Source organism: Patiria miniata, unplaced genomic scaffold, assembly GCF_015706575.1.
Source record: "Patiria miniata isolate m_02_andy unplaced genomic scaffold, ASM1570657v1 HiC_scaffold_20, whole genome shotgun sequence".
In the NCBI taxonomy this organism is placed as follows: domain Eukaryota; kingdom Metazoa; phylum Echinodermata; class Asteroidea; order Valvatida; family Asterinidae; genus Patiria; species Patiria miniata.
Window position 1 is genome coordinate 25,501,537 of NW_024037059.1, and position 26,045 is coordinate 25,527,581.

Here is a 26,045-nt window from a genome sequence, read left to right on the forward strand (position 1 = left end):
GTCCTTGGGCAAGCCACTTCACCCCCACTTGCCTCTCTCCACCCAGGAGTATAAATGGGTACCGGCATCAGCTGGGGAGTAACCTGCGATGGACTAGCATCCCATCCAGGGGGAAGAGAGATATTCTCAGTCGTTTCACGGCAAGGAAACCGGAGATAAATGCTGGCCTGATCGGCCGTATTGGCTCATGACAGACTTGACTTTTACTCAGCACGAGGTCCAAGAAGTTTCTGGAGGTATGGGGTGTTTCTGCGGATATGGGGTTGTGACTATGGGGTTGTGACTATGGGGTTGTGACTATAGGGTTGTGACTATGGGGTTGTGACTATGGGGTTGTGACTATGGGGTTGTGATCATGCAATGTTTGTTTATTTTTAAAGAGATTGTTACAATTGCCATGTAATGTCTATGCAACTAGTTTATATATATATATATATTTAAGTTCTGTTGGCCAACTCCTACACACAGATCCATTTGGATGGTGTATACGTACATGTATATAGCCACTTACCAAAATAAATACTGTTATTTGAAGAAAAAAAATGATTCTTTATGCCTTGTCAGTAAATACTTTTTTAAACAAATGATCTAAAAGAATAATTAATACCTTTATTTTTCTCAGTTTATTTTTTTGATATCATTTATTTTTTAAGTTCTGTTGGCCAACTCCTACACAGACCCATGTGAATGGTGTATACGTATATAGCCACTTACCAAAATAAATACTTGATTCTTTAGGCCCCCCAAAAAAGTCTCCGGTTTCTGGTATGGAGCTTGCCAAAAAGTGGTGCAGTGACGCGGCTTTTTTTTTTTTTTACCTGATTTTTTTTGCCTCAAATGTCGGCTGATGACTGCAAATGGTGCCCGACTAAACTTAGTGCAAATATATGGGAGTCCAGAGAGGCCACATAAAGCTTATTCTCGACCATAACCCCATCTAAAAACACGTTGAAATTGTGCAGCAGCAGGATTCCAGTTTTGAGACATCATCTTTCTTTGAAAAAAAAACTTTTTCATTTTGCCGACCCGCATGGCTACGGCAACGCGCGCGCATACCAGAAACCGGAGACTTTTTGGGGGGGGGGGGGGGGCCTTATGCATTGTCAGTAAATACTTTTTTATACAAATGATCTAAAAGAATACTTAATACCTTTATTTTTCTCAGTTTATTTTTTTGATATCATTTATTTTATCCCTAACAGTCCTGAATCCTGCAATTTTAATACGATTTTGCACGGCCCCTAGGGAGTTAGGGTTAATAGAACATATATCAGTATTAGCAAGTTTAAAGGGAATATACAACATTTGCAAACATCGAAAAATAAAACTACAAAGTTTTTGCGAAATACCTTAATAGGATGTTGGTAAATGACAGTCTAAAGCATCCTGTAAAATTATGGCACCTGGTATACTGTTATTTCAAGAAAAGTGGTATTTTTGTACCAATTTCCAACGCTGATCGGCCGATCAGCGTTGGAAACAACTGGCTTTTTTTCAAATACTGGCCCCAATTGACCATTGCACTTGTTTGCAATCGATTACAAACCTATGAACGGGTACGAGCCAGCTAGACTGGTTCCCTTACCTTACAATTCCCCAATGTATGTAAACTGCTCTGTTTCTTCTTATATGGAGTCAGGGAACCAGACTACAGGAAAATGATCGTTTTTCTAGGTTTTTATAGTATTTTCGAACCCAAAACCTCCAAAAAGTCAGTGTAACTATATTTGCTTTATATTTCCAACCCCCCAATTCCATCCATTTCTGAAAATTACAGCAAAAGCAAATGATGTATATTCTCTTTAAGTGAAATTTAAAATGCACTTTTATTTAGCATCAATGTTTTTCCATGCTTCCATGCCTGAAAGCCCATCACGTGTGCATTTTGTCATGTCGCCAAAAGGGGGTGCATTGTGCAAAATAACAAATGAGCTTTGGCTGTCCCAGTCACAATGAAAGTAACTGAGTTCATGGGCGTCACCAGGATTTTTCTGGGGGGGGGGGAACCATTTGTCGATGGGCGTGCTGTTCAAAACCGATGATTATGCGCACTAAGGGACAATATTAACCCTAACAGTCCTGAATCCTCCAATTTCAATATAATTTTGCACACCCCCTAGGGAGTTAGGGTAGGGCGATACATGCATAAAATTTAAAAAAAAAAAAGGCACCCAGAACGGCCGATGGTCGATCAACTTGAAGTGTAATGACTCTGTGGAGGAAATAAGTGTATTAAAAAAAAAATTTTTTTAACAGAGTAACATCGATGGGACATCATATTCTGGGATCTTATTAGCCCCATAAATGTGGCCTATTTACTGGACTGCCTCCGTAAACATAGGCCACACATCCACATGTACAAAAATCGTGTCGACGGAGCCAAATTTTGATTTTCACATTTAGGCTTAGTTTGTAGGGTTTTTTTGCTTTAGAAGCATACTCGCCCTCTTTATAGGCTAATCAGAAAGTGCTGCCTTTTTCAGATGTATATTTTTCGTGAAATTTCCAGATTCATTTTTACACGTTTGCGTATCAAAATTTCAACATGAAATTTCACAAAAATTAGACATCTGAAAAAGGCAGCACTTTCTGATTAGCCTGTAAAGAGGGTGAGTATGCTTCTAAAGCAAACAAAACCTACAAACTAAGCCTAAATGTGAAAATCAAAATTTGGCTCCGTCGACACGATTTTTGTACATGTGGATGTGTGGCCTATGTTTACGGAGGCAGTCCAGTAAATAGGCCACATTTATGGGGCTAGGATCTTATGATCCTGGCCTTCTATATGGAACCACAATTAAAGACGTCTACATTTCCACGTAATCATTGAGCCACACCAATTTTATTTGATACATTCAGAATAATCCTTTTATGTAGAGAAAAGTGCATATGTTGCCATTTTGTAAAGAAAAACATATATTATTCAAATTTTTATAACATATAAATATGTCGTGTATTATTTCGGTATCAGGTTTTTTTCTTACATTATTATAGAATAAAGTGTATTGTAAATAGCTATAATATTTATACACGTAATTAGATGCAATGTTTATGTGCTAGCTGGATTTTGAATGGCAGCGTTATTTGGGGAATTTTATGGCAATCGGTTTTTGTTGTGTGGATGAAAGGCTTGGATGAATACAAAAGAGGTTAGTGCACTTCGATGGATTGGTATGATGGGAATTGGCAACGCAACACAGTGACTGATTCCATTGATAATGTAAAGGGATTTTAAGTTTAAGGGAAAGTACAACATTTGCTTTTGCTGACGGTAATTTTCAGAAATGGATGGATTTGGGGGTTTAGTATTTTATAGGCAGATAAACGTTAAAACTGACTCGTTTGAAGTTTTGTGTTCGTAGATGCTGGAAAAACCAGGAAAAACAATCTTGTTCATATAGTCTGGTGCCCTGACCCCAATTAAGATGAAACAGAGCAATTTATAGATGTCGGGGAATTGTAAGGTCAGGGAACCAGTCTAGCTGGCTTTTACCCATTTTATAGACCTGTAATTGATTGCAAACAAAATGCGGACTAACTAAATATGGTAAATTGGGGGCAGTATTAGAGAAAAAAAGGCCAGCTTTGGAAATTGATACAAAAATACCGCTTTTCTTGAAAATGTTAGCACACTAGGTGCCATGATTTTACGGGATGCTTTAGACTGTCATTCACTAACAGTCCAGTAAGGTATTTCACAATAATGTGGTAATTTCGTTATTTGATGTTTGCAAATGTTGTATATTGTAGGGATCGACTTCCTGTGTTTAACAAATGTATTTGTGTCCGGGGGGGGGGGGGAGGGGACAGGAGTAGAAGTCTAAGTAAATAGATTCATTAAACTGCCTTCCATTGGTAGGGTCAGTTCCTTGATTTCGTTTAGGGAAAATCGTTAATGGAAAGACAGCTACTTGATGATGATAATCATAATGTGGTTCGCATTAAGTGCACATCTATCACCACTTACGCAAGACTTATGTCCTACATATACAGGGTGGTCAGAATGATCTGGACCCAGATTCAAGAAAATATTGAACAATATGTAGCAATTATCAAAACAAGTACAAACAAGATATGTTATAGACTGGTATTTTGAACATATTTTTGGTGATAGTTTCATTTATATCAATTGTACAAATATTTGAGGAAAAGCGCTAGCAAAGAACACACGCTAAAAAAACACTCTGGCCACAATTAATTTTTTCAACAAATTTATTGAATTCGCGTTCTGATGCGAAGCAGTGTTGAAGTTATTGACACATTTAAAAAGAGATAACCGATTCCGTGTGCAGACTGGATAATGAGCCTCTTCAATGAAAATGGCATAGCTCCTCACCACGGCCACTAATTTGAAAATTTCAAAATTCTTGTGGAAGACAAGGTAATAACCATTCATAGGAAATACTCAAGTTTTGTTTTCAAGTGAACTTGGGTCCAGATCATTCTGACATACCCAGTACAAGGGCTTTGCCGAAAAGGCTATATGGAATATCCAAATATCCGATCATCCACCGAATATCCGCAAAGCAGTTTTACCAAATAAAATATTTGAAACATGTGAGCCGTCTCGAGAAGATGGCCCCCAAAAAAAGTCTGAATGATTTTCTTATATTTTACAGTTCAAGGCAAGGGCTCTACCCCTTACCACCTCCCTTGATCGCCACTGACCCGTAAAGCTTTCGATTTACCCCAGTAAATAGTCCAAACATCCGTCCGCTGAGCTCATTATTACAGGTTACACACTCGAATTATTATATAATAGAAAGTTTGAGCCATGGAATTGGGGGATTGAAGACATTATGGCACTGCACCTCTGGCCCGGACTTGGGGCTTCCAATTCTGAGCATTTCGGATGCAATCGGGTCCGAAAGTGGCGCTATTTAGCCATGTTGTGGAGGGATCATAGACATATGTCTATGGGTGCACACCGGTAAATAGGCCAAAATCCACCCGCTGAGCTCATGATATGAATAAAAGTTATACCCTCAAAATAGTCTATATTAGAGAGTCCTGAGCGCCGTAAAATTGGGGAATTGAAGAGATATGGTAACGAACCTCTGGCCCGGACTTGGGGCTTCCAATTCTGATCATTTTGGATGCTATTGGGCTGGAAAGTGGCGCTATTTTGCCATGTTGTGGAGGGATCGTTTTTCTAGATGGCTACTTTTCCGCTTTGGGGAAAATAGGGGTCGTCTTCTTTGGGTGAGAATGTCTCGAAAAGGCAATGGTCAACCCACCCAAAAATGAAAAGAAAACGAAAGATGACATGTTGATCATCATTTTTCTGTGCAGCTTGAATACCTGTGAGAGTTCTGAGTATTTTTAAAAGAATTTTGAAGTATGGGCATTTAGCACTAGTGTCTATGGGTATATATTTGCAGGGTTGCATCCCTATGGCGGGATCCTTTTTCAAAATGGCTACTTTTCTAGTTAGGGAAACATCGTTCGTTTTAGGGTCGTCTTCTTTAGGTGAGAATTTCTTGAAAAGGTCATTAGTCAACCCACCACAAATTTGAAAAGAAAATGAAAGATGACATGTTGATCATCATTTTTCCGTGCAGCCTGAACAGCTGTGAGAGTTCCGAGTATGTTTAAACGAATTTTGAAGTATGGGGATTTATGTCCATGGGAATTTGTACACTGGGGGGCAGCCTTCAGCTAGCTGCCGAGGTTAATTTTTCTTTATTCAACATATGCCGACCAGGGCAATACCCTGAATAAAAGTACTTGATGAGCACGCTCTCAAAATAATGGTCAGAAATTAAGGGACGCTTGTTGCACATTTTCATATTGAACAACTCTGGTGTTCCCATGAAAAACAAAATGACAAGTCGAAAGCATATGTACCCGGATCCTGTTTGCCAAACTGAATGATTGTCCTTCCTTTCACAACTTTCGTTTTGGGGGAAAAAGACCAAGTTAAGCCAAGCATGTCAAACTTGGCTTTTGCAGCACTGTGTGGATTGGAGGAAAGATAAACACGGCATTTGGGTCACGGGTAATATGCGTGTGATAATAGTTTATCTGTTCCTTATGGTGGCCCTGAAGGGACATCGCATATCGCAAACGTGTGCGCATACGTATGCGATGTCGCGAAATTTATCGCGAATGTGTGCGCACACGTATGCAATGTCGTGAAACAATTCGCGAATATGTGCGCACACGTATGCGATGTCGCGAAATTTATCGCGAATATGTGCGCACACGTATGCAATGTCGTAAAACAATTCGCGAATATGTGCGCACACGTATGCGATGTTGCAAAATTTATCGCGAATATGTGCGCACACGTATGCGATGTCGCAAAATTTATCGCGAATATGTGCGCACACGTATGCGATGTCGCGAAATTTATCGCGAATATGTGCGCACACGTATGCGATGTCGCGAAATTTATCGCGAATATGTGCGCACACGTATGCGATGTTGCAAAATTTATCGCGAATATGTGCGCACACGTATGCGAATTTGTTTGCAATGTCGTGAATTTTATTGCATACCTTGTCGCATACCTTTCAGTAAAATTCCTAATGAACTGGGGAGTTGTAGCAGCTAGTCTGGAATCTAGACGTACTGTTAGATATAAATAGGGTCTGACTAATAAACCTGTCGAGCGCAAACTTGCTACTTGCGCAACTTTGAAATTTGCGCGCGCAAGTTTGAAACTCACGTGGTGTCATATTTCAGCCAATAAATATGCGCACGCAAATTTAAATTGCCGTGATTTGCAGGTGTTGCGATCAATTTGTACATGAACTGCACGTTCTATTAATGATAAATGAACTGCTGCGAACTGCTAATAATACCACCTAGATAAAATTACTTGATCTTCCCAGTAGATGGATGAAATGGATTATGCAATAAAAATTCAAATTTATAAAACTATGTTGGGTACATTTTGTTTTAAAGGGGTGTTATAGGTCAGCAGCATTCAGTTTTGTGCACTTTTAGAGTGGAAAATGGAGACTCCTCGATAGGGCCTTAAATAACAGCTAATTAGTGGACCGAATTGGCCCCCTCCAAAATTTGATCTTCCCAGTAGATGGATGAAATGGATTATGCAATAAAAATTCAAATTTATAAAACTATGTGGGGTACATTTTGTTTTAAAGGGGTGTTATAGGTCAGCAGCATTCCCTTTTGTGCACTTTTAGAGTGGAAAATGGAGACTCCTCATTAGGGCCTTAATTAACAGCTAATTAGTGGACCGAATTGGCCCCCTCCAAAATATGATGTGCCCAATAGAAGGTTCGGTTAGATGAAAGCATAAAAAATAGTACATTTATTGTATAACTTTAACATTTCGTTGGGAAAGTCCAAGAAATCCTTTCACTACAAACAGAGAGGCAACCACCTTTTACTCTATGTGTTTGAGATTTTGATACCGCGGTTGAGAACGCGGCTAAGAACGCGGCTAAGAACGCGGCTAGGTTTTGGGCCCATAACGCGGCTAAGTTTAGTTTGGTATGACCTTGGCCACGCTGAAATGTAACTGCCTGGTACCCAAGCTCCTGCCTTGAAGTATCTTTGGTATACAAAATGGGACCAGGGCCACTTGCGTACTCCCTAGGTCACTAACAAATTGCCCGCAAAAATGACATCACCCCAAAGGTATGCGACAAAGGTATGCAATAAAATTCACGACATTGCAAACAAAATCGCATACGTGTGCGCACATATTCGCGAATTGTTTCACGACATCGCATACGTGTGCGCATATATTCACGATAAATTTCACGACATCGCATACGTGTGCGCACATATTCGCGATAAATTTCGCGACATCGCATACGTGTGCGCACATATTCGCGAATTGTTTCACGACATTGCATACGTGTGCACACATATTCGCGATAAATTTCACGACATCGCATACGTGTGCGCACATATTTGCGATAAATTTCACGACATCGCATACGTGTGCGCACATATTCGCGATAAATTTCACGACATCGCATACGTGTGCGCACATATTCGCGATAAATTTCGCGACATCGCATTCGTGTGCGCACATATTCGCGAATTGTTTCACGACATTGCATACGTGTGCGCACACATTCGCGATAAATTTTGCGACATCGCACACGTGTGCGCACACGTTTGCGATATGCGATGTCCCTTCAGGGCCACCATAGTTCCTGGACCGTGATGCTCGGGGCAAGAGGTTGTGATCGGTGCTTTGTGTTGTAAATTTAATTTTCTGGATTTCTGAAGTCCAAGGTGAGCTCGTTATTTTGAGCCTCTAGGTTTTTGTCATTTTGATTAGTAGGCCTACTTTGGAATAAAATACGGCCGTACAGAGATTCGCGAGTCGGAGCAGTTCAGGCGCTGTCATCATTTTACCCCATTTCCTCATTAAATATAAAAATCCTGTCTTCTTTCTACAAAATTTAGTCTACCGATATTCAATGTGGTATTTCAGCGAACTAAAAAAAATTAAAGTTACTTTCCTGCTGGTGACTATTTAGGTAAATGCCAAAACATAAAAGCGTCTTTTCATTCTCTTATATGGAACGGGGTCCTAAACTACACCATTCCAAACCTATAAAGTCTGTGGAATATCCTCTTGCGCAGTGCGCAGCAAGAGTCCATAATAATGCGAGCAGATTCGGTGATTAATTATGCAAAACAAGACTGCGTCTTGACTTCAAGATTCTGACCATTCAGCGGGCGCCTTCTATCGGGTCTACCGTAGCCTGTTGTTGTATTACACACACAGTGGCGTCACCAGACTTTTCAGTCTGGGGGGGGGGGGGGGCACAGGGGGGCACCAGCATTTGATGGGGGGGGGGGCACTTAGGTGGATACGGATCGCCGTCCTGGGGGAGGGGTCTAAGGGGAGGGGGTGCCCTCCCCTTAGACCCCTCCCCCAGGAAATTTTCGCATACGGAGGATGGACTAGATGCAAAATGGTGCCACATTTGATGCTCATTTGAAGAAAATACGAATTACTGTGCTTCTTTGTCCTTATGAAAAACCAACTCAGATGATGGGAGTTGAATATAACAAAATATATATATATTTTTTTACCAACCCAAATCTCAGATGGGGGGGCACTCGGGGGGGGGGGGCACTAGGTTTTCCAGGTGGGGCACGTGCCCCCCCTGGCCCCCCCCCCCCTTGGCGACGCCACTGTACACACACACAAAACAACCACCAAAAACATGGCATCCAAATTGACCAACCCACAGCTCGGTCCGTATTTCTGATATGACGTCACAGTTTCTAAAGACCACTCCGATTGGCTGGCGCGCGGGGTCGCATAAAATTATGTTCAACCGTGGCTCTGTCCACATGAATGTCTGATCCTCAGATCCAACCTCTTCCCCAGTGTATACTTTAAAACTAAAACTTCTACATGTACTTTAAAAAAAAAAAACACTTCGATTCCGATAGTCGACCCCCAAGAGGTGAATGGAACTTGTTTCGAATTTCCTGTTCTGGTTCGGTGCAATAGCAGGTATTGGGAGTACCCCCGTGTATACCGGGTGTTTTTATTTCCAACGTGCATTACGAGTTTTAATATTCATTGTGAACCGTTACGTCTACTCCTCAAAAACCCTTTTCCTTTTTTGCTTGTAATACTGAATGTGTAAATACTGAATATTGGATGGGTACAGATTTTAACATTACAAGAGTATAGCTCACGCTGCGACGATTATTGATCCCGTCTGACCCTGGAAACCGCAAACAAAACAAAGACTGATTTTAAAGCACGGCCTGGCACCAGACGATTCCATACCTCATTTGCATATGCAAGTATAACAATGCAGCACCAGCGTGAGAGAGCAGGTAGTGGGAGCGTACTGCTCGACACCATGGGAACGAAGTTGTGTTCCCCTCAGAATTTAGAGAGGGTACAAATTGGCCTTTTTAAATTAACTTTTTTTTTACAAAAAGAGTGCGCTCTTTACAAAAATACTCCCCCAGTTTCCCCTGCAATCGGAACCCAGATTTGTGGGCTCCGTTTTCAGGTTTTATGGCCGAAAGGGTATAACATTCAGAATGCCACAGAGTTTGCATTAACTTTGTTGAATCGAATTGTACAACTTGATTCTGATATAGGTTACATTCCCACGTTGGTAGTGCGTGCACACGGCTTCCCCGGAGTTCATAATCATGCATGAAAGAATTCTTGGCGCTTATAATATATCTCTAGCGGAATAAGGGCGTATACACTATTTACTCTCAAATCCACGACCACGGGCCCAGAATTCTTTTGTTAGTGCCTGTATAAATCGCGTGTGTAGCCTTGGAAGACAAAGCTGAAATAATACCTATGCCGTCAGCAGGCGCGGTTCTAGAACCAATATTTTTTGGGGGGGCTAGCACGGTGGATCAAGAATTTTTTTTCAGGGAGGCGTGCTGAAATGTTGACCGGTTATTTTTTCCAGACACTTAGGCCTCTGAAAATCAATAAGGGGGGGGGGGGGGGGGGGGGGGGGGGGGGCTCATGCCATAGTTTCAATGGGGAGCGCCAATAAAATCCTAAAATCATTCACACTTTAGCAAGGGCGGATCCAGAACACAATTTTTTTGTGGGGGGCCAAAAAAAATTTTGGTCCCCCCAAAAAGTGGGTCCCAAAAATTACGGCGTGGGGTTCGGGGCCCGCTTAAGGGCCCCGAACAATTTTTGGATTCTAGATGCTCTGTGGTGCGATCTGAGGCAATTTCTGACCACTTTAACCAATTGTTTTTGAGGAAAAGATGGTGGTGTACTCATTGCCTGCCTTTATTGCGATGTCACATAAAAAAAAAAAATTGGTTTCTTTTTTTTGGGGGGGGGGATAATGGCCCCCTTTGCCCCCCCCCCCCCCCCCCCCCCCCCCTCCTGGATCAGCCCTTGCACTATATTAACTAATGCACCCTTGTCACGGCTATTTCTTCTTTAGGGGGAGACCATTCACATGTACAACACAATCCTTCTTTTTGCTAAAGCATTTTTTTTTTTACGGAATTTATTTTGGGGGGGCTAGACAAAATTTTGGGGGGCTACAGCCCCCCCCCCCTAGCCCCCCCCCCCCCCCCCGTAGAACCGCGCCTGGTATATACGCCGTGACTGTGTAAAACCACATAATGGCGTACTTAATGGCGTTTTTCGGTTGCGAATACGGCCATACGGCAAATTGTTCATTGTGCGCAATTGGCCCATGCAGGACCAGTCAGACCGATATACAGACCCGCTCACGGCTAGCTGTTAAATGTGTTTGTCCGGACGTAGCCCCATAGAAAAGCGCACAAGTAAACAAAGGGTGATGCATCAGTACAGAGGCTTATTCGGGCCGGCACAATAATGCTACAGCTATTTCAACACAAAAGTTGCTAGAATTGTGGATATTTTTGCTGTCATAAATTTTCTTTTCTTTGGTGATTTGTCGTGCAAGTACATGACAGTAAGCCAATGAGCAATCCTTTCTCACAAGTGTTTTCAACGAGCACATTTTGGGTTCACATTTTGAACAGAAAATCCCTAAATTGAACAGTGTCTTCCTTAAATGACATCACAGCAGCAGCGCCCTCAGTTGTCCACGGACAAGTTTGGATATTATTGTTAATGTTTAAAGAAGTGCCCTTTTCAGTAAAATTATCCAAAAAGGGATGTCAAGTAGTAAGAGGAGTAGAAAGTTGCACAAAATGTGTTACTAGGAAAAAAGTATCGCATGAACCCTTTAATGTCAGCCCTGTTAACCTGTAGACGAATGGTAGTGATAGCATGTAGGTATACGACAAGCTTCCCGGCCTGGTATGCCTTGAAATTGGCCATAGGAGAGAAAAAAACAAATTGCACTTAGCATCCCGATAACATGAAGACATAGGCATATATCGAGTGAGTAAAAAAAATACGAATCCCAAATGTCGGAACCATTGTTTTAGTGAAGTTCTGCGTGTAGCACTTTGAAAATCTAGGATATAAAAGCCCAATTCATAAGCTTTCTTTTAGTACAAGAATCATTCAAATCACTCTTGTACTTTTCAAGTTACGGAGTTTGAAATACAACCACCGTTTTAAGGTTCTGTCCACGGATCACACAAAAAAGGCGTGCGTTCTTTCACCAAACGAAACAATTCACAAACATTCCTATGTGATTGTTTTCGTTTTGCTGAAAGAACACTGAACTTTTTTGTGATCCGTGGACAGAACCTTAAAACGGTGGTTGTATTTAACATTCCGTAACTTGAAAAGTACATAAGTGTTTTGAATGATTCTTGTACTAAAAGAAAGCTTATGAATTAGGCTTTCATATCCTATACATTTTGAAAGTGCTACATGGAGAACTTCACTACAAAAAAATGGTCCCGACATTTGGGCTTCGTTTTGTTTTCACTCACCCTGTACAGGTGACTTTGAAAACCTACGCCGATTTTTTCACAATTAACAAAATTGTAGACTTGGCTACCGGCCATGACGCCTGAAAAGAAATGCCTGTGGTTTAAATAAACAGGCGTCGTACGTCACCCATAATATTTCCTCTTCATTCATAATATTTCACCTTGAACTCTCCTCGCAAAAGTACTGAGCCAACGAGTTGGCCCGGTTTTGGGTGTGGAAAACCGGACCCGCGCCCATTCTGTAAAAATCATGCCGTAGTCATTGTTCAAGGTGACGGTTGCAGTTGCGAAACGAAAGGTGCCTGAATTTTTTTTTTTGGCGGTTTCCGGGACTTTGCAATTATTCGGCCGACCAATCGGAATCGGCCTGAAGATGTTGTCGTCACACATGATACAAAGCGTTGTTGATGACGGGCAGGACTACGCCCTTGGAAGGCGCGCCAGATGCATTGTGGGACAATCGCTGTGTGACTGGGAAGTTTTTGCGAAGTTGGTGCGCTGACTTCAACAAGTTCCTCAGAAGAAGGTTTTTCCGCGGCATAGTGGACAGCGGTCGTCTCTTTGTTTCCATTGATAAAGTGGATTTTAAGCCGTTGATACCTGGACAAAATCTGGACGTTTTGCTGGTGGCAAAAAAATTGAGCGACTCGCCGCCATGCGGCGACGGGGGGCGAGGCCTGCGCTTGGGTCCACGGCCATGTTTTTGCTCGCCGTAGCCGTGCTGGGATTGATGGGGAAATGCGAGGCGAATGGTGTCGGTAAGTTGAAGCACTTGTAGAATTATTCGTCCCAGTGTGAGGTTCATAGTGATAATGTTATAACGTCGGAAACCCGGTAAAATAGATACTATCAATGTTGACTTTGGTTAATTTTATAATATACCAGATTTTAAACATTTTTGCCCCCGAAACACAGCAACTGTATTCATGTTAAGTAAAACAAGAAGGGAGCTATCAAAGTTTGGGGCCGGCCGGATTATTTGAAGTTTTCTGGTTCTGTACAGTGATTTTCACATAATCGAACTGAAAGGGTGATTTTGAAAATTAAAATTAAAAAAAGGTATTCCCGGCCAATTTCCGAATTTTTCTGAACATTTGCATAATATGCCATGCAATTTCGCGTTTTTTTTGTTTTTGTTTTTTTTACACACATCTGATCAAATTGGGCTTCTTTTTCATTGTTGGGGCATTCAACGTTCGTTCGTTTTCGTTTTGGGGATTCTATATCATTTTGAGTACATTCGAGACTTTCTTAAGTTTTTGAAATGCTTTGACAATAATTGACGTATTCGAATTACCGAGCCTCGGCTCGCATAATTATGATGATATATTAGCATGCTTTTCTTTTCTTATTCGTTTATGGGCAATCGTTTTCATCGCTTGGTCATTCAGTGATGATATTTTTTAATTGATATATTTCCTATTTTCCTGCGAGATTCCTTTCTTTTTCTCAAAATCTGTGAAAGTAAAAATTTATAATATATATAAATTAACTGTTATGAGGGATAGATGATGTAACGAAATAATGAAATGAAAGGGGCTAAGACATTTTCATTTTCACTGCTGATTTTTTTTCAACTTCAGTTTGAACGAATCTATAGAGGCATCTATATGTTGACATGTTTATTAATCATTCAACGTTGTTTAGTGCTCTTCTTCGGTCTTTTTTTTTATAAATATTTTTTATTCATCGCTGATTTACCCATCGATCTCTTGACGTGCAAGACATCGCGACATGTATGTTTGGTAATGGTTGTACCGTCGGGAACATTTCAATTGGGTAATTTCTCAAATGTTTTCTTGGGTCACTTCTATCAGACGATCACATTACATTCTCTAGGTTCATTCCTGCGTCTTGCTGTCTGAAAACTTAGTTAAGAAAGAGAGGTGTGCATCTGTACGGATTGAAGACGTCAGATATACGCTGAGATAATTCAGAACTGTATAGGAGTACGGACATGTAGTAAGAGTTAAAAGATGCTTGACAAAATGTGAAATAAGTTTGCCCATATTAATGAAAACGAATGTCAGATCAACCCCTTACTGCTGGTTCAGACGAAATTGAATAAACAATATGATACTTTTAATTTGAGTAAAGCGAACAGACGGATACACGGATAGTGAAAGTGACTGATTCTTTTGGATTGTCGGACGCCGATATGCGTGATCTTTTAATTTCCATCTAAATTAAAGGAGCCAGGCATTCAATTGAAAGAAAACGGTGGTGAACTTGGCCGGGAAAACCCATACAATCAAATCATAGAAACTAACATTTATCCCTATGAGAATTGTTTTCGTTTTGCAAAAAAAAACCCTACCTTTTTTGTGATCCGCGCATGTACAGACCTTTAAAACGGTATTTGTGTTCAAAATTCCGTAACTTGAAAAGTGCATCAGTGATTTGAATGATTCTTGTTTTAAACGAAAGCTTAACGACTGGGCTTTTATATCCTAGATTTTAAAAGAGCTACAGGCAAAACTTCATTCAAAAAATGGTCCTGCTATTTGGGTTTCGTTGTTTGTACTGACCCTGTACACCAATGGTTAGTACATGCTTTTGTCGCCTCTTTCCTGGCCTTGATGACCGCAACTGTCAACTTTTTGGCCTCCCCGACAAAGATGTAAATAAACTTCAAAGAATCCAAAACTCTGCCGCCCGCCTGTTCTCTCTCCCCAGGAAATGTAACTTGGCTCTTTTTTTTTTTTTTGATTTTGCAGTTCAATTTCACAACTTGTTCATTTTAGCAACTACGAGTGACATGGGCGTCGCGAGGGGGGCAAGGGGGGCGCCGCCCCCCCCCCCGAAAAGCAAAAAAAAAAAAAAAAAAAAAAAAAAAAGGAAAAAAGAAAAAGAAAAAAAAGACGCGCAAAGTCATAGTGGTGTAAATTTAATGGGCGGGGGGGGGGCAAAATGTCCCTACCCCCCTCTAAAACTGATAAATCGAGAATATGTCGAGAAATACAAAAAAAATTGGGGGAAAATATGTTTTGCCCCCCTCTAGAAAAAATCCTGGCGACGCCCATGACGACAGAATGTTCATTCCAGTTCATGATGTTTCAGGGACGGCTTGGTACGAAACAGTTTCTAATTCGCACTGAGAACAGTTAATTTCGTTTACTTGTTTTAAACCATAATGCGTGTGGTTAAGTTTTTTCGTGTAAGGAAATCCCAATTTGTTTTTCTGCATATACAAATCTGTCTGTTTGCAGTATTTTACGTATTACCGGCAACTGTCAACTACACTCAACCAAAAAAGAAAGTCCCCCCTTAATACGTTTTTGTTTAACTCAAAAACTGCTGGGCACATCTTGCTCAAATTACGACTGATCAGTAAAGAAATTCCTTAGCAATCCAGCCAAACTCTTTGTTTGGCCCAAAACAGTTATAACGTGTACACAATAATTATGCAATTTATGACATATGGTACCGAAAAAAGTTGCACTTTTGTATACGTGCAAGGTCAGTGTGAACCACAACTTGCACATACAAAAGTGAAACTGTTTTCGGTACCATTTGTCATAAATTGCATAAACTCGTACACATTATCACTGTTTTGGGCCAAATAAAGAGTATGGCTGGATTGCTAAGGATTTTTTTGTACTGATAAGTAGTTATTTGAGCGAGATGTGCTCAGTAGTTTTGGAGTTAGGCAATAAAGTATTGGAAGGGGGGCAAAGGCGGATCCAGACACATTTTGGGGGCCAAAAAAGTTTGGGTCCCCCAAAAAGTGGGTCAAAAAAAATTACGGCGAGGGGTTCGGCCCGGCCCGCTTAATGGCCCCGATTTTGGGGGGATTCTAGATGCTCTGTGATGTGGTGTGATCTGAGGCAATTTCTGACCACTCTAACCAAATTATTTTGAGGAAAGGATGGTGGTGTAAGCAGTGCCCGACTTTATAGCGACGTCACTTTAAAAAAAAAAAAGAAGGTTTTTTTTTGGGGGGGGGGGAGGCATGGCCTCCGTTTGCCCCCCCCCGATCCGCCCTTGAAGGGGGGACTTACTTTTTTGGTTGAGTGTATTTCCTTCTATCACTTTGACACATTATTTTGTAAGGTATGTTATGCATTATTATTAATTTTTTTAATATTTCCACCTCGATATTTTCAGTTACCCGGTATTAGGCAATGACATGTACTTTATCCTATGATGAAATAGCGCGACTCACCCTGTAGAGCGAAAGGTCAAAATACATGTATCTTCTTTCGCGTTGTTCTTTGAAATTGCTGTACATTCCTGGGAGAAACTTTCTCAAAATTCACTCAACAAAGAACAGTCCTGTAAACTTATTTGCGGCACATTTCTTTTGCGCTTGAAAGAAGATATTTTGACCTTTCGCTTTATACAGGGTGAGTCCAAAACAAAATAAAAATTGTCGCGCTATTTCATCATAGGATAAAGTACATGTCATTGCCTTGTACCGGGTAATTGAAAATATCACGTAATGTTCATACTCTACTCCCATATTATGTCTAATTGTAATAGAAAGATCGCACAACTTCAGCAGGCCAACACTGATCATTTACGAATTGATTAATACCCATTAAATACAATGAAACATGGACGTCTCCCCACTTCCATGAATAAACGAAAACGTCAATATTAGGTTTTGCCCTTCACCAACGTATATAAAGTACTGTTTACTCCGTGTGTTGCCTCCGGAGTGAAAGTTGAAAAAAAAATCACTCGGGTGGTATAACACACTGAGTAAACAGTGTTAATACGTCCGTGAAGGGCAAAACCTATTATTGATTTACATCATTCCAACGCAAAACTCCTATGAATATTCCTATATATATATCTTATGAATAAACGAAAACTTGCAAAGGAAAACGGACAAAAATCGCCATCAGCATTTCAGGTAGAAAAAAGAGTAAGAGTTGACTTGTTCCTCATATTCAAAACACAAAACCTGACAGTAAAAATATCGTTTCGGTCTTGACTCAAAATGATTAAAATCTCACTTGTATTTGAATGCCCGTGTGTAATCTGTAATTCTCATTCAGCTCAATAGCTTCTAACGGCTTTCACGGACAGCTATAAAAATTCGATTCTTTTAGTAAAATATACACAACTTCCGGTAACATGGATCAATTTCAGTAAATCCTTTTTTCCTTCAGATGAGTGGACGAACATGCTCTAAGACTTACTGCAATGGTGTATAAAGAACAGAGACGGGTCACAAAGTTTTGACTCACCCTGTATAGCTCCATGATTGAACCGGTGCGAATTTACGCTTGCTTGTGATTAGGCGATTTTGAATGAAGCTTTATCCTTGACCGAATTAACAGGGTGTGAAATTGGACTGAAAATTATAATCTTTAGTGGGATTTCATGCTAACTTCAAAACTTGCACCACCCAGTTGAGGTTGTTTACCTTAAGGGTGCAGTGAACTAATTCAAGTGAGAATTTCTACGCGAGCTGATTAGCATAAAAAGTGACCCCACAGTTTCTTTTGAAAACGGGGACCGTTTGGCTTAAAAAAAAACGGTGGAATTGTGTAAATGTAGCCAAGAATCAACTCCCTGGTTTTTGGGCTTCCATCTGAGGGCAGGCTTGATAAAATTACGGTTGAAAAATGGGTCCCATTTGCCTGAGAAAGTGGAAGGATGCCACTTGTTAAACGGCTACATGCAGGCTTGGGAACTATCACTTTTCGGGAGGTGATTTTGTTTTGGTGTGAATATTTAAAAATGTAATCGGCTAATCCACCCAAAATTGAAAAGAAATGAAAAGTTCAAGTACAAGACAAATAATTGTTTGAGAAACCCCAGTGATGTCGGCTTGCATGTTATTTGGCCCAGAACTTTGTTGATTTTGCACTGTTTTCAATGGGGCTTGAATTGGTTCAGTGCGCCCATAAACCAACCCACACCCGGTACCGGCCGGCGGTGGCGCCCTATTGCAAGGGCGGATCCAGAACACAAATTTTTTGGATGGGCAACAAATTGTTTTGGTCCCCCAAAAAGTGGGTCCCAAAAATGACGGCGTGGGGTTCGGGGCCCGCTTAAGGGCCCCTACAAAAATTTGGATTGTAGATGCTCTGTGATGCGATCGGAGGCTATTTCTTACTACTTTAACCAAATCTTTTGGAGGAAAAGATGGTGGTGCACGCAGTGCCTGCCTTTATTGCGACTCCACTTGAAAAAAAAATTGGTTTCGTTTTTTTTATTTGGGGGGGGGGGGGGAATGGCCCCCATTGCCCCCCTTTTGATCCGCCCTTGCCCTATTAATGGAGGTAGTTGTTCACAGTGTGTGAATGAGTGCATTATGAGTGCATTATGCACTGTGCACCATTATGCACTGTGTACCATGTACCATGTGAAACCGAGGGATGCCACTGTAAAACATTGGAAATGAACAACCTGCATTTTGTTCCAAATTTTAGAAGTGTAATTGCCCAATAAGACCGGAAGACGGAATACCATATCCTGACGTCAGTGGGCCTAAACTTACTTTATTCATTCATGTTAGTTATTGAAATTTATCGGTTTCTAAATTCTATCACGTTTTGAGGGATAGACATAATTATATTTGTAGGATGTTTCTAGTCCGAAAATTTGGGACTCTCATACTGTGTATGAGAGTCCCAAAACTTAATGTATTAAAAACATGCAATACAAAAAAATAGACTGAAATCTGAAACAACCAGTCCAACAACTCTTCAGTACTGCATCAATCAACTGTCCGCTGACTGAAGAAATATCTAGGATGTCGGGTTCTAGGTCACTATTTCTACACATTTCTCCATAGTCAGGCACCTGACTAATGACAATGAATGAGTCTTGTCAAACAGTTGGACCATGGATGGACATGTACAAGTCTAGTCTTTTGCCTCATTTTGAAATCACTTGACTTACCTCTCTTGTGCAAGCCACTGCCAAATATTGAAGAAAAGTCTCCTATAAAAATTGATTTGAATACTGAGGAACTTTTCTTTCCCACCATGACAGTTTTGGAGAAATTTGCTGGCTAAAGTTGCTGGCTTAAAGTGAGTATAGTTGGCCTGATCTTCTTTTGCATCGTTTTGAGAACTTAAGGTCCCAGTCTGGGATGTTTCTACTCGATATTCCTTGGCCTTCGATGAATGTCGCAAGTGCGTTTGTCTTAAGGCCAAATAAAAAAAAATGTTCAGCATCCCCGCCCGCTCCCTTTTTGGAGACCGCTTCCTTTTTTTTTTACCAAAAAAAAAGAAAGATAAATTTTCAACAGTGACATCATTTTGGCCTCTTTGTCTTGCATCTAGCCCATATAAAGCTGTCATTTCTTGATTCCAATGGCAGCCATTTAAAAAAAGAACCTGGCGGCCATCTTGAAAAATAGCCCGGTCGGACGGTCATTTTGGAGGGAAAGAGGGGGCCTCCCGCTTCCTTTTTTTTTCAAAAAGGCAGGACGCTAAACATGTTTTTGTTATTTGGTCTAATATCAGACCGCATAGCACTATTTTAAACACAGCCGCTTTCATCCGCTTGTGTAATTAATTGCAATCCATACTTTCAACCAATCAAAAAGCATGTTTTAAATATAAATAATTTCTCTTTGGCTGCTGCTATTTTTGACCAACCAGAGATCGGGCTGTAATATTGGAACTTGTTTTAGCCTATCAGCGACGTGTCTCCAAACGTGAACGCTGCATGCGCATGCGCGCACTAGGAACTCGGCGGCCACGCATGTGAATATTTACTGGCGGGTTAAAAAAAAATTGGTCAAGTGCATCGATGCTGTTGTGCAGTGGCGGACAGGCTTTGTCGTGAGTTTGCCCAATAAATATCTATAAAAATGTACAGTTTTGCTCTCTGTCTAAGAAATTTATATTGCTGGTATCCAACAAGATACTCACCATCAGCATTTTTGGCGAGTACCGTGACATAAAAAGAGAAATTTCCATTGGAGACTGGGTCCTGTTGCAGACGATCGTCTGCTAACCAGCCAAGGTTGGACGACGGCTTCGTCAATACGCCGTGGAGTCCAAGCTTGGCTAGTCTACCTCCATGGTCTGCTGGACCTTTTCGGTATTGCGATATCCAGGAACCACGGGGCGATGCTGAGAGATAACACTAGTTATAGTACTTGTTTGGTAGTCGTGCAATTCAGGAACGAAAAGACACTTAGGCCCTATGTTTTAGGACTTAGTTTTATTATTGTACATTGCTGTCACAGTGTCTTTACACAGAAAACATTTTGGTAAATCAGCTACAGTGTGTTGGACCCATATTAATACAGAGCTAGGCTCCACAATTAAAACAGGTATGGAAAAGTGTTGATGCTTAAAATAACTTGAGCAAATATCTTATTTTTGTTGCCCGTGAAAGTCAATAGCCTAGGCCTAAAAACTGTTTATTTTCTCTTTTGAAATTCTTAATTGACTTTGTGGCCTGAAAAACAGAAAATCCATGATGTGAGTGACCTCTATTAATGACTTTGGTGTGTGATAAACACATTTCGGCCTATTAATTTTGCAATCAGTTCAAAAGAGCCAGCGGTTTTGGGTAGCCTACAAATTAAAGGAATGTAGAGAGATCAACTCGAAAAATGGAGAAGTCAACTGGAAACTCAAAAAGTCAACTTGAAACTCAAAAACTTGAAATTTGAAAAGTCAACTTAATTGAAACTCGAAAAGTCAACTTGAAAGACTTAAGTTAAAGTCAACTCGAAACTCCGAGGTCAACTTGAAACTCTTAAAGTCAACTCGAAACTCGAAAAGTCAACTCAAAACTCAAATTTGAAACTCGAAAAGTCAACTTGAAAGACTTAAGTTAAAGTCAACTCGAAACTCCGATGTCAACTTGAAACTCTTAAAGTCAACTCGAAACTCGAAAAGTCAACTCAAAACTCAAATTTGAAACTCGAAAAGTCAACTCGAAACTTGGAAAGTCAACTTGGAACTCTGAAAGTCAACACAAAACTCAAAAATTCAACTAGGAACTCGAAAAGGCAACTGGGACATAGCTATGAGAGAAGCGGCATAGCTATGAGAGAAGCATGAAGTGCGCACACCCCCCCCCCTCCATAAAAAAGTGGTGCCCCCCCCCCCATGCAGTCGCCCCCCACTGGACATTTGGCAACCAGAGAAAAAACACAGTCGTAAAAGTTACCATGATTAGTGCGTTTAATATAAAGTGCCTTGGATTCATGTTTTCTGTTTATTTCACCAAATGAAAATTGTTTCCAGTGTTAAACAAATATGAAACATTCATTATTTGCCAAGTGGAATGGAACATTCCATCCATCACTGAATGAAATTATTCTTTCCATTGCACCAATGTGAAACATTCCTTATTTGCCAAGTGGAATGGAACATTCCATCCGTCACTGAATGAAATTATTCTTTCCATTGCACCAATGTGAAACATTCCTTTGCCGAGTGGAATGGAACATTCCATCCGTCACGGAATGAAATTGTTCTTTCCATTGCACAAATGTGAAACATTCCTTTGCCGAGTGGAATGGAACATTCCATCCGTCACTGAATGAAATTGTTCTTTCCATTGCGCAATGTGAAACATTCATTATTTGCCAAGTTGAATGGGACATTCCATCAGTCACTGAATGAAATTATTCTGTCCATTGCACCAATGTGAAACATTCCTTTGCCGAGTGGAATGGAACATTCCATCCGTCACTGAATGAAATTGTTCTTTCCATTTCGCAATGTGAAACATTCCTTTGCCGAGTGGAATGGAACATTCCATCCGTCACTGAATGAAATTGTTCTTTCCATTGCGCAATACTCACTGAATGAAATTGTTCTTTCCATTGCGCAATGTGAAACATTCATTATTTGCCAAGTGGAATGTAACATTCCATCAGAAATTATTCTTTCCATTGCACCAATGTGAAACATTCCTTTGCCGCGTGGAATGGAACATTCTATCCGTCACTGAATAAAGTTGGTATTCTTACCATTGCACGAACGTGAAATATTCTTTATTTGCTTCATACAACGCCTGAATAATTCCTAGTCATCTGGTTGGTCAGAGCCACCAATACTGTGACCATGCAATGAAAGTTCTATTTACTGTGGAATTAAACTTCAATTTTTTTTTGCGGTACGGCTGGGCTGTGGATTGGGATGAATAATTCAATGACACATGATCAAGGACCCACCAATCAGATGACGGGGATTTAATCAGGCGTTGTATAAAGGGAAATATTCAATAAAATGGCCCCATTTAGGCCACACAAAAAAAGTCTCTGGTTTCTAGTGGTAGCCATTGTTTCGCCGTAGCCATGCGCGTCGGCAAAATGAAAAAGTTTTTTTTTTCAATAAAAGATGATGTCTCAAAACCACCAAACTCACTGGTTTGACTGTTGCTGCACAATTTTAACGTGTTTTTAGATGGGGTTATGATCGAGAATAAGCTTTATGTGGCCTCTCTGGACTCCCATATATTTCCACTAAGTTTAGTCGGGCACCATTTGCAGTCATCAGCCGACATTTGAAGCAAAAAAACAGGTAAAAAAAAAAAAGCAGCATCGCCGCACCACTTTTTGGGCAAGCTCCATACCAGAAACCGGAGACTTTTTTTTTTGGCCTTATGCAGCTTTTCTGAAATTAAAAAAAAAAAAATCATTTATTTTTCAGAAAATCAGGTTGAAGTTCATGCATATTACTTATTTTACAGCCGACACCTATGAATTTGAGGAGGCAGTGTACACCGTAGCTGAGGATGTCGGCAGCGCTACAGTCTACGTGATAAGGACCGGACCTCATGATGCACCCAATTCAACAGTTGGTCAGTACTATGATTTATGGGCTTTCTTTTTTTGAGGGGGGGGGGGGGGGAGTGGGGCAAAATAGTCACATTTAATGGAGTCTGATGTTTCTCATGTGACTGATAAACTGGCTACAACGTAAAACGATGCAAATGATGGTTTTTAAAAAAAAGGCAAAAAGAAAAACGAAGAAACAAACAAAATCACATATGGATACATCTACTTACTTTTTTGATGTGCGATTCAAATTCAATCGGGAGAGCACATACAGTTTCAAATGAAAAGATATCAAATTGCACTGTTCTTGCCAAATGTACAGGGTAAGTCGAAAAAAGCAGAACCCAAACCCAAAGAAATATATTTCATATTTGAAAAAAAAATATTTAGCACCAAAAATAATTTTGACTTGGAAGCCCATTTTATGTAACTAGTTCAAAGTGAGAAAATTATTTCAATTGCTTTTCACGTTAAAAGTTGATCACTATTTAAACGAAGTAACCCTTAAATCAGTTTTGTCCAAAAAAGAATATATATTGTGCGTTCTGAGTGTTTGGAACAACAAAGAAAATGACACAGAATATTTGTTTCAACAACTGTAGCACACAATATCTTTATTAACAATCCTGCTTTGACTTGCAATAGGATTTATAAAATCAGCTTTTTTAAAGACGGGCCTTTTTAACTTTTAAACTGAGGTTTTATCATTGGTGATGTTGAAGACAATTTTAGGGCCCTGTCACACTTCTGCGTATCCTAATTCCTTATGAGTTGCGCATTGACATTTTTTTCATACGCAGTCGTACGCACAATACGCACCTCATATGCATCTCTATCGTTTTGTGTAGGTTTTATGTACGCAGATATACGCATGGTACGGCCCAGTACGCAGGATAGTTTTGGTCATGCACAAAACTACGCTGCGTACGCTGTTACGCAGGTCATAAGTTATAAATACGCAGCGCATCGGTCCCGCATCGGTCGAGTGCGTTACGAGAAGCTATGTGTTCGTGACGCACCCCGTCAGCATATGAGCCGCCTGTATTGGACGTACACATAGCGTACTTGCAGCGCAGATGCAACGCACGCTGAACGGCGAGCGGCGGAAATGCGGCGGGAATACGCTCAGAAGTGCGTCAAGCATGCGGTCGGCATAAGTTGGGTGCGTCCGGAATACGCTCGGCATGCGCACTGCAAACTGACCTATTCGCAGCCCGAAAAATAATGTTGTGCACTGCATACGCAACTCATACGCATCTCATACGCAATGGATGCGCTGAATTCGTTAATTGTACGCTAGATGTGCGTCGCACATAAGTCAAAGTGATCAAAACATTTCGACGCTAATTGAGCGTATGGCTGCGTATGGAAAATTTTTGATAAGGAACTCATAAGGAATTAGGATACGCAAAGGTGTGACAGGGGCTTTAACTACAATTTTTGAAATCGCATTTTTTGGACGAGACAGATATAAGGGTCATTTTGTTTAAATGGTGATATTATTTCAATGGATTGAGCAATCAATGTAATATTTTTCATCTGAAAGTAGTTTATGAAATTTGCTTACCAGTCATAATTATTTTTGGTGCTACAGTTTTTTTTAAAATATAAAATATATTTCTTTGGGTTTGGGTTTTGCTCTTTTGACTCCCCCTGTATCATCTCATGGGACTGTTGAAGAAAACAATTCCTCTCACTATATCCCTACAAGATTTTTGACATCGTTGTGATTAATTCCTTGTTCTAATTCCAGATGTTGCAACTTCTGATGGAACAGCTGTAGCTGTGAATGATACAGACTATACGGCCGTTACTGACACCCTAGACTTTCAGCTGACTAAGAACAGAGTAGCTTTGAGTGTTCCAATCATGGATAATGACGTGGAAAACGAAGATTCCGTATATTGTTTCACCTTGACATTGTCAAATCCAAATCCAGTTGGCACTCTTGGGGCAAACTCACAAGTCTGCATCATCGAAAATGATAGTAAGAAATCCAACTATTTCTATGTGTTTAACCATAGTCATGTTAATTCTGTGGGTATATGTTTCCTCTTGTGTGCCCTGAAAGTTAGTCCGAGTATCACCCGTTCTCCATGGAGCCCTATCTCTGGTCGAACGTCTGATATATCTAGGAATGCAAATTTATGCGACGCCGCGCGCCAGCCAATCGGAGTTGACCTTACTAGTTTGTGACATTTTCATTCCCAAATCAGGACTAAAACTGGGATTGGTTGATTCGGATGCATTGTTTTTGAAATACAACAACGACGGAGCGTGCATAGACCTACAAAACCTAGACACGACCGTGATTGGCTCTATTATTTGCCGGCACATCGCATATTTCATCATCACAGAGCACGTGACCGCCGACTTTTTTGCTCCATTCACAGCGTGTCTAGGTTTTATGAGACCCGATACAGAAAAGTGCCCACTGATTGTTCAAACTCTAGAGGTCAAGAGGCGGTTGTCTTGCATAATTAATCAGCAAATCGGCTTACAAGGGTCTATTGCATAGATTCCTTGAAAGTCTGCTGTGTCTTTTTTTCATGCCTCAAAAGTTTAATTAGCTTTTTTGTGTGTCTTCTCATGGTACTTTCTGTTTTGTTTTTGAACAAGTTTAGAACAAACAGCATGTAGCATTGAGACAGTCCAGATAGTAGCTTTCATTACATGCAGTGCATATTCATACCCACTAGTTCATATTGCCTATGGAGTAGACCTTTGCAAGCAGATTCGGCGATTAATTATGCAAAACAAGACTGTGACTTGACCTTGAGATTCTGACTATTCAGTGGGCACCTTGTATTGGGTCTTCCATAACTTACTACTCACTTGCTGCACTTGACCATCAGTGGGTCGTAGTGACCTCCAACCTTCCTGGTCAAGGGAAAGGGCAAGGGACCAGCACTCGATTGGTGACAGCTGCACAGCATCTGCAACCTGCTTAAGCCAGGTAAGCCGGGGACGACCACGAGGCCTGGTCCAGTTGGCAGGCCGTTGC

General features: G+C 40.7%; 1 protein-coding gene across 1 annotated transcript in view; it reads left to right on the plus strand.

Annotated features, from left to right (window-relative positions):
- Nucleotides 1-12,985: 12,985 nt before the first annotated feature.
- LOC119727935 (mucin-17-like) overlaps nucleotides 12,986-26,045 on the plus strand; it is a 115,930-nt gene continuing 102,870 nt past the window's right edge. The window contains exons 1-3 of the mRNA XM_038200015.1: nucleotides 12,986-13,088; nucleotides 22,954-23,064; nucleotides 24,795-25,028. Coding sequence (XP_038055943.1) covers nucleotides 12,986-13,088; nucleotides 22,954-23,064; nucleotides 24,795-25,028 — 448 coding nt within the window. The remainder of the gene's footprint in view (nucleotides 13,089-22,953; nucleotides 23,065-24,794; nucleotides 25,029-26,045) is intronic.